The 8374-nt window shown below is 39.5% G+C and overlaps 1 protein-coding gene across 4 annotated transcripts in view; it reads left to right on the top strand.

Moving 5' to 3' along the window:
* BOLA-DRB2 (histocompatibility complex, class II, DR beta 2) overlaps window positions 1-7811 on the top strand; it is a 33015-nt gene extending 25204 nt beyond the window's left edge. For all 4 annotated transcript variants that reach the window (XM_059880594.1, XM_024984085.2, XM_024984086.2 and 1 more), the window contains one exon: window positions 7453-7811. In XM_059880594.1, coding sequence (XP_059736577.1) covers window positions 7453-7796 — 344 coding nt within the window. In that variant the 3' untranslated portion in view covers window positions 7797-7811. The remainder of the gene's footprint in view (window positions 1-7452) is intronic.
* Window positions 7812-8374: the final 563 nt, after the last annotated feature.

Consider the following 8374-nt stretch of genomic DNA (forward strand, 5'->3'; position numbering starts at 1 on the left):
AAGCTGGCACAGACCCTCAGCCATAATAGATTCATTGAACTATTTAAACAGTGAACTCTCCCTCTTTCTAAATGACCGTTTCCTCCCTGTGAATGTTCATTCCAACTAGTAGGTGGAGAAAGAAGAAATTTGTCTGAATTTCTCACAGGGAGTAGAAGGGATGCAATGTGCCATTAGAATAAAAGAGTGCTGGCCCTGAGCCTTTTCTTGCTTTCCAGGATTCTAGCAAAGATCAGTTCCTACAATCCTGGGTTTATTCATTTTGACCAAAAATATTTTTCTGAGCAGCTGCTCTATTCTGGACTCTATTCTTTGCTCAGACAATTCTATTTGAATAAGATATGAAAATCCTCTATCATCAGTAGAACTTATCTAATGATAGGAGAGAAAGACAACAATCCAATAAGTATTCAACACAAAGCAAATATAAGAACATTTCAGTGAGAATGGGGCTCTGACAAACACAATCTGTGCTATGGGACAGAGAAAATGGGATTCATCCAACTTTAGTTCAGGTGTCTAGGGGGCTCTGTCTGATAAAGAGACATTCTGTTGAGATGTGAATGAGAAGAAGCCAGTCACGTGAAGCAGTTAAGGGACAAGTGTTCCAGAAAAGGGAACATGAGAAAGGCCACATGTGGGAAGATGCTTGTTGTGTCTAAGGGACAGAAAGAAAGTTAGAGTGGCTGAAGCAGAGCAAGCAGGTTGAGGGGTGAAATAAGTTGAGGTCAGAGAGGAAGTCAAATGATGATGAAGATATTATTCACTTCAGGAAGTTAAAAAATAAGAATATCTTCTGAGCCTGCATTCTTAAGGGTTATAAAATTAAAATTTCAGTATATTTATTGAATATTTACTTGATCAGCACTAGGAAGAGCCACCGTTTATTAATAATTTCACACTTAAAAATAGCCTATGAGGAACATACTATTGTTAAATCCATTAGGCTGCTGGATATTTTAACTTAGGTTAAAAACCCAAGTGGACGAGCTCGTGTTCCAAATTACACTTCCTAATTCTATAGCTTGGGCTTCTCGACTCAATGGACATGAGTTTGAATAAACTCTGGGAGTTGGTGAGGGACAGGGAGGCCTCGTGTGCTGTGGTTCATGGGGTTGCAAAGAGTTGGACACAACTGAGCAACTGAACTGAACTGAACTGAACTGTGATTAGTAAATAGTGGCTTAGTTAAGTCTGAATTACTGTTAAAATTTCTGAGGTTCACATGTACTAGTGTGTGAGGAGTATGCAAGGAATGCTAGTTCCAATATATACGATCATTTTGCATTTATTTGAAAAATTCCATCAGGGTTCACACTATGTGCAGACTGTCCTGGGTTTGTGTTGAAGAATACAGAAAAGCACTCAATATGGTCCTTCTGAGATTTTATTAGTAAGTTGGGCTAGGGTTGACAAATAAAATACAGGATGCCCAGTTAAATCTGAATTCCAGCTAAACAATGATAGTTCATCTGAAATACAAATTTCACTGGACATTCTGTATTTGTATTTGCTAAATCTGGCAACCTTAAGTTGGACACCTGAGCTGGACTAACAGTGCTACAGTGAACAGCAACTTCAGCCATTAAAAAGAAAATCTAACTTTCTTATCTGTAAAGAAGGCACTTGGGGAATTTCTGCATGGTAAAATGTACCTGTTCTGATCCAGTGTGTCCTTCTCTCTGCCATTGTTTCTAAGTGAAGGTCTTTTTTTAAAATTTATTTATTTTAATTGGAGGCTAATTACTTTACAATATTGTATTGGTTTTGCCATACATCAACATGAATCCGCCACAGGTGTACACGTGTTCCCCATCCTGAACCCCCCTCCCACCTCCCTCCCCGTACCATCCCTCTGGGTCATCCCAATGCACCAGCCCTAAGCATCCTGTATCCTGCATCGAACATGGACTGGCGATTCGTTTCATATATGATATTATACATGGTTCAATGTCATTCTCCCAAATCATCCCACCCTCTCCCTCTCCCACAGAGTCCAAAAGACTGTTCTATACATCTGTAAGTGAGGGTCTTAAAATCTGGGGACTTGAATTTTTTTTGTGTGTGTGTGTAAACTGTCTAAATGAGAATGTCATCTTCTTAGTTTCCCCCTTTCTGAGAGGACTTGACTACAAAGAGTTCTACATCTGTCCAAGACTGGTAATCTGATGCACTTTCATTATTGGGACTAGGAGACCAAATTAGAAAATGAATTAGTTGGAACATTGAACAGGAATAAAATGCCTGTGGCTATAATAATTTGCCACTATGGATAAGTAGTGGACAGTGGCAGAGAAATTAAGAGAGAATATGATGTGAAGGATAAATTATATGACTTGGTAATTGCTTGGCAAGGCAAAGAAATTGGTAAAACTTTGTTCTTAACAAATTTATTTTGTGGAAAAATCAGTTTTCCAGCAGGATAGGATTCCTAAAAAAATAGAAATTTCACATAGGGTCAAGATTTTCAACAGATAAAATATTGTCAGATTTTTAAATGTAATTCTCTGCTGAACCATAATCAACAGTGGCTTTTTTTTTTACCACAGATTTTTTTCTGGTGGGTTCATTTACACCAGTTGTGGTCAGTGGCCTCTCCTCCCTCCCTTTCCCCACCTGTTTCCCTTCCTTTCCTATCAGAACCATTGGCAATACCTGGGTCCATTTTTGGCTGTCATACTAGAGGTTTATTCTAACATCTAGTTGGTAGAGCCAGGGATGATGGTAGACATCCTACAGTGTGCAGAACAGCCCTCACTCCCACAGTCACAAAAAATTATCTGGTCCAAATGACAGTGGTGTAGAGATTGAAAATACACTTTACTTACATTGTGCTGCTTCTAAAAATTCTAGACTCATACTCATCTTTTAATACAGTTATTTATGGTTTGGTTTGGTTTCATTACCCAAACAAAACAAAAGCAAGACAGCTGCATAAATTCACCACTTTCTTGTTGAATCCACTCAATGAGCTCAAGTTCAAGATCTTCATTTTCATCTCTTGCCTTATGCAATGTTTTTCAAAATTTCATGAGTCTTTGATCATCACAACTTCTTAACTTTCAGCAACTTGACTTTACAAGTCACATTTTCAGAAAAATGCCTCAAATTTCTGCAGTAATTCTACTTTTCGTTCTTTTGATGCTATCAGAGGGCTTCATTTAGTTATCGCACTTTTAACAAGTTGTTTAACTCTTCCTGATATTTTCACAATTCAGTTAAACATAAAGACAAAACATAAAATATGTGTATATATTTACACATATATGTATATTTAACAAGTGTATATAAAACTACAGAAGTGCATGTAACCTCTAAGAGCTCTGAGACGTATTTGACTTCTCCCAGATGGTGCAAGTGATAAAGAACCCACCTGCCAATGCAGGAGACACAAGAGAGAAGGTTCCATCCCTGAGGTGGGACGATCCCCTGGAGGAGGGCATGGCAACCCACTCCAGTATTCTTGCCTGGAGAATCCCATGGACAGAGGAGCCTGGGAGGTTGTGGTCCATATGGTTACAAAGAATTGGACACGACTGAAATGACATAGTATGCACCCCAGCAGGTCAGATTTGCTAAACAAGTTCTGGCACAAAGTACTTTTGTTTTGTTGTTTTAAGAAAAATATGGTTTTCTCAATTTGGAAATGCAGAAAAGGTAGAAGTGCATTGAGATCATGGTTTTAATCTCCTTGAAACTATTCAGAAGCTTCCCATTACATTTAGCATAAATTCAAATTTCTAACATCACCTACAAGCTTTTAAGCACTCGGTTCCTGTGATTTTTCTAGTGGAATCTTTCAGTCTCCATCCTCAATCTCTGAGCTTCAGTGAACTGCTTTTATTTTTATTTTTTCTGGTTTCATAGAGAAGTACATCTCTTTTAAGCTTCTACACATGCTATTACCTTTACCTAAAATATGCCTCCCTTTGCCCCCAGACATACACACACCTCCTCTTCCTCTAGCTCATATCAACATAACCTTTTAGCTCACATCTTAAATGTCATTCTTCAGGAACTTCTGACAATCTAACGTAAGTATTCTTTGTTTTAGAACTCCACACTTTTCTTCTGACATTTCTGATTCCCGTGTAAAATTAATCCTCTTTTGGTTGGTTTTGTCCATCACTTTCATTAAATTTTATGCTCTTAGAAGGTAGGAGCTTCCTTGGTTGCTCAGGGGTAAAGAATTGCCTGCCAATCTTTCTGAAACGTCTTTTAGGTCTAACTTTATTCATTTTTTGGTTTTCTTAGGATGTATTATTTTTACATGGTTGAAATGATTTTGAAATCACCTTCCAAAATTATAATTTTTTTTACTTATGGCAGAAAGTGAGTAAGTAAAGAGCGTCTTGATAAAAGTGAAAGAGAAGAGTGAAAAAGTTGGCTTAAAACTCAACATTCAGAAAACTAAGATCATGGCATCCAGTCCCATCACTTCATGGTGAATAATTGGGGAAACAGTGAGAGATGTTATTTTTGGGGGGCTCCAAAATCACTGCAGATGGTGACTGCAGCCATGAAATTAAAAGATGCTTGTTCCTTGGAAGAAAAGCCCTGACCAACCTAGACAGCAAATTAAAAATCAGAGACATTACTTTGCAGAAAAAGGGCTGTCTAGTCAAAGCTATGGTTTTTCTAGTAGTCATGTATGGATGTGAGAGTTGGACTGTAAAGAAAACTGAGCTCCAAAGAATTGATGCTTTTGAACTGTGGTGTTGGAGAAGACTCTTGAGCATCCCTTGGACAGGAAGGAGATCCAATCAGTCCATCCTAAAGGAAATCAGTCCTGAATATTCATTGGAAGAACTGATGTTGAAGCTGAAACTCCAATCCTTTGGACACCTGATGCGAAGAGCTGACTCATTTGAAAAGACCCGAATGTTGGGAAAGATTGAAGACAGGAGGATAAGGGAACAACAGAGAATGAGATGGTTGGATGGCATCACCCACTCGATGGACATGAGTTTGAGCAAGCTTTGGGAATGCTTCCCTGGTGGCTCAGAGGATAAAGCATCTGCCTGCAATGCAGGAGACCTGGGTATCCCTGGGTTGGGAAGATGCCCTGGAGAAGGAAATGGCAACCCACTCCAGTATTCTTGCCTGGAGAATCCCATGGACAGAGGAGCCTGGCAGGCTACAGTCCACAGGGTTGCAAAGAGTTGGAAATGACTGAGCGACTTCAGTTTCTTCTTTTCTTAGGGAGGCCTGGCATGCTGCAGTCCATGGAGTCACAAAGAGTCAGACACAACTGAGTGACTGAACTGACTGACTTAACATACTGATGTTACTATTTTTATAATGCTAGTTGTATTTAAGTAGTTTAATGTTACTTCTTTTTATAGTGGGAACATTTTACCTCACATTTCCCTTTGTTAGATCTTTTTCAGTATTGCCAAATAGTTGACATTTTATATCATTTTGTTTTTATTTTATGTCTTTAATTTTTAAGGTTCCTGAATATTTTCACATATTTATTGGCAAACATCTATTACAACTTTAAGAATTATCTAAAGTTTATTATCTCTTAGATCTTTGTGTTTTTCTCAGTGGCTTTATGGATTCTCTGTGCATTATAATAAACACTTTTCTGGTATTCGATTCAGTATTTTATCTTGTTTATAGTTTATATTTTGATTCTGTTTGTTATTTTCCATGTTAGAAATTTAAACATTTATATTTAATAAAATTACTGCAAAATTGTTATTGAAAATTTTCTGTCAGTCTTACATTTGACATTTTGTGTTATTATAAAAATGCTTTTCCAACAGTTTTCACCTTAAAAAAAAATAATTGTATTTACTGTCGCTGGTGGTGTGGGGGTCATCTTGGGCACTAAGCACACATATTAATGAATCTCGGACTCTACCCTTAGCTCAAATGTCAGCTTAAAAAAAGAGAGACTGTTAATAAAATGATAAGTTCAGTAAAAAGACTGCTTATTTTGCAAAGGGGGCCTCGTTGGTGGCTTATACAGCAAAGAATGTGCCTGCAATGCAGGGGACCCAGGTTCAAACTCTGGGTTGGGAAGATCCCCTGGAGAAGCGAATGGCTACCCTCTCCAGTATTCTTGTCTGGAGAATTCCATGGACAGATCTGCTGTCCGTTGGGTTGCAAAGAGTTGGACACAACTGAGTGACTAACACTTTTACTTTCACTTAATTTTGCAAAGGAGAGAACTTGATTAACTGAGTGTAATTGCAGGTGGCTTTTTTTTTTTTTTAAATAAATGACTATTTGCTCCTTTCCTTCTCCTTCAGAGCTCAGGCTTTTCTTGGGACTCAACTCATAAAGCTTCAGAATCACCTTTGTCTATTCCTGTTTCCCAGAGTTAGATCACTTTCTTGAGTGTTCTAATGCTAATGAGTGTAGCATTGTTAGGAATTTTTTTTCTCCATCTTCCCATCTACCTCAAGCTGTTCCCCAATTATCCACACTGCTTTGAATCACGTTTTCTCTCCAAGTAAAAGAAGATAGCAAATATCTAAAGTATTTTGAAAACTAAGTTCCAGCCATTGTTTTAGGTGCATTAATCCTCACACAGCCCTAATACACATATTAGTATTATTATCCCATTTATAGTTGGGCAAAGCAGTGCAAGTATTTGAACTAAGGCACTCTAGCTCCAGAAATCATGCATTAAGTAATAAGTTATTGTTAAATGAAATATTTCCTGCCACATGAGTGGGCAAGAAATGTCACAGCTATCTGCAATTCAGGCCCTTCAAATGTGGATTTCTGAGCCACGCTGACAAGCAGTGCCACTCTCTACACAAGGAACTTAAGGATGTCACAGTCATCAGCGATTTCAGCTCTCCAGTGTGAGTGGGAAGGCTCAAAGGGAATTTAAGAAACAAAACTATCTTTGTAAATATGCAGGATACTGGCCTCAGATAGCGGAGATGCATATGAAAGGAATGACTTCAATAATCCCAGATTCTTGCATCTTCCCATACATAGAATAACACTAAATTTTTGGTGTTTAGACTGCCTGTCCTCTTCGTTGCAAACTTGTATATAGCCTGACTCCCTCTCCCACCTCCTCGGAACAGTTTTCTCAGGGCCACTGAGATTCCATCTCCCAGGCTCAGATACCTTATCATTTCCACCAAATAAAATAGCTCTCTACTTACAGGTTGTGACTAATTTTTTAGTCAACCCTAAATACCTTGCAAAGATTGGTAAACACATCAGTTCAATAATGAATAATTCTTTGGGGCTATGAAAAAACAAAACAAAATAAATTTCCTCCACATCTCTGAAATCTAACAGTCTCGTGTTGTTAAGAATTAAAGTCTAGGCTCATGGTTCTAATTCCTGTTGGGTCACATGGCCAGTTTTCAGAAAGGTCTGCCAAGACTGGAGCATGGGACTAGAGACTGGGGGCAGAAAGGCAGCCAGGGGGATTTACTCTGCCTTCCTCACTTATTCCCTCTGCCTTTTCTCTCCTAGTGGAGCCTACAGTGACTGTATATCCTGCAAAGACCCAGCCCCTGCAGCACAACCACCTCCTGGTCTGCTCTGTGAATGGTTTCTATCTGGGCCATGTTGAAGTCAGGTGGTTCTGGAAAGGCCAGGAAGAGGAGGCTGGGGTGATCTCCACAGGCCTGATCCAGAATGGAGACTGGACTTTCGAGACTATTGTGATGCTTGAAACAGTTCTTCAGAGTGGAGAGGTCTACACCTGCCAACTGGAGCACCCCAGCTGGAGAAGCCCTATCGCAGAGGAATGGAGTGAGAAGCTCTCTATCTCATATGTTCCTCACCCACCATGGATGGGGCTTCTTTACCCCTGAGTGTCAGGTGTCTCCTCTCCCCACATCATGTGTTCATTTGCTCATGTGCTCCTGTCCTTCAGCTGAGGTTACTGGGGGAGCCGTGTGATATCCTGTGATAGAAATCCTCTAATAGTTTATCCTGCGATAGTTTCTCCAAATCCCTGTACCCTTAGGGGAGACAATTCTGCCTGACAAGGAGAAAAGAGGTGTTCCCAATCTGAAGCTCTGTGAAATCTCAAGTCATGGTAACTGCATGGCCCTGGGCACCCGTCCCCTGCCTTAGATTGGGCTTGTACTTCTGATACTGTTGCTCTGAGTTCATTGTTGTTTGAAGGGCACATCCTCTCTAATGTAGGAACATTTCCTGACTTGAGAGGAGTCCAACCTTACTGTCATCTAAGAGAAGATACTTAACTTCATTCAATCCCTGACTTCTCATCCATCATGGCATTGAAGTCATGGGGCCTTATGTCTGGGCTGTGATATTGAAGTGAGTCAGTACCTGAACCTTGTAGCTACTCAGTGTGATTTTTAAATTTTGTCTCTAGCAGTGGTCAGTTATTTTAGTTCTTCCAGCTGCCCTCCCTCATTCCTGA

The sequence above is a fragment of the Bos taurus genome, chromosome 23 (assembly GCF_002263795.3).
Source record: "Bos taurus isolate L1 Dominette 01449 registration number 42190680 breed Hereford chromosome 23, ARS-UCD2.0, whole genome shotgun sequence".
NCBI lineage: Eukaryota > Metazoa > Chordata > Mammalia > Artiodactyla > Bovidae > Bos > Bos taurus.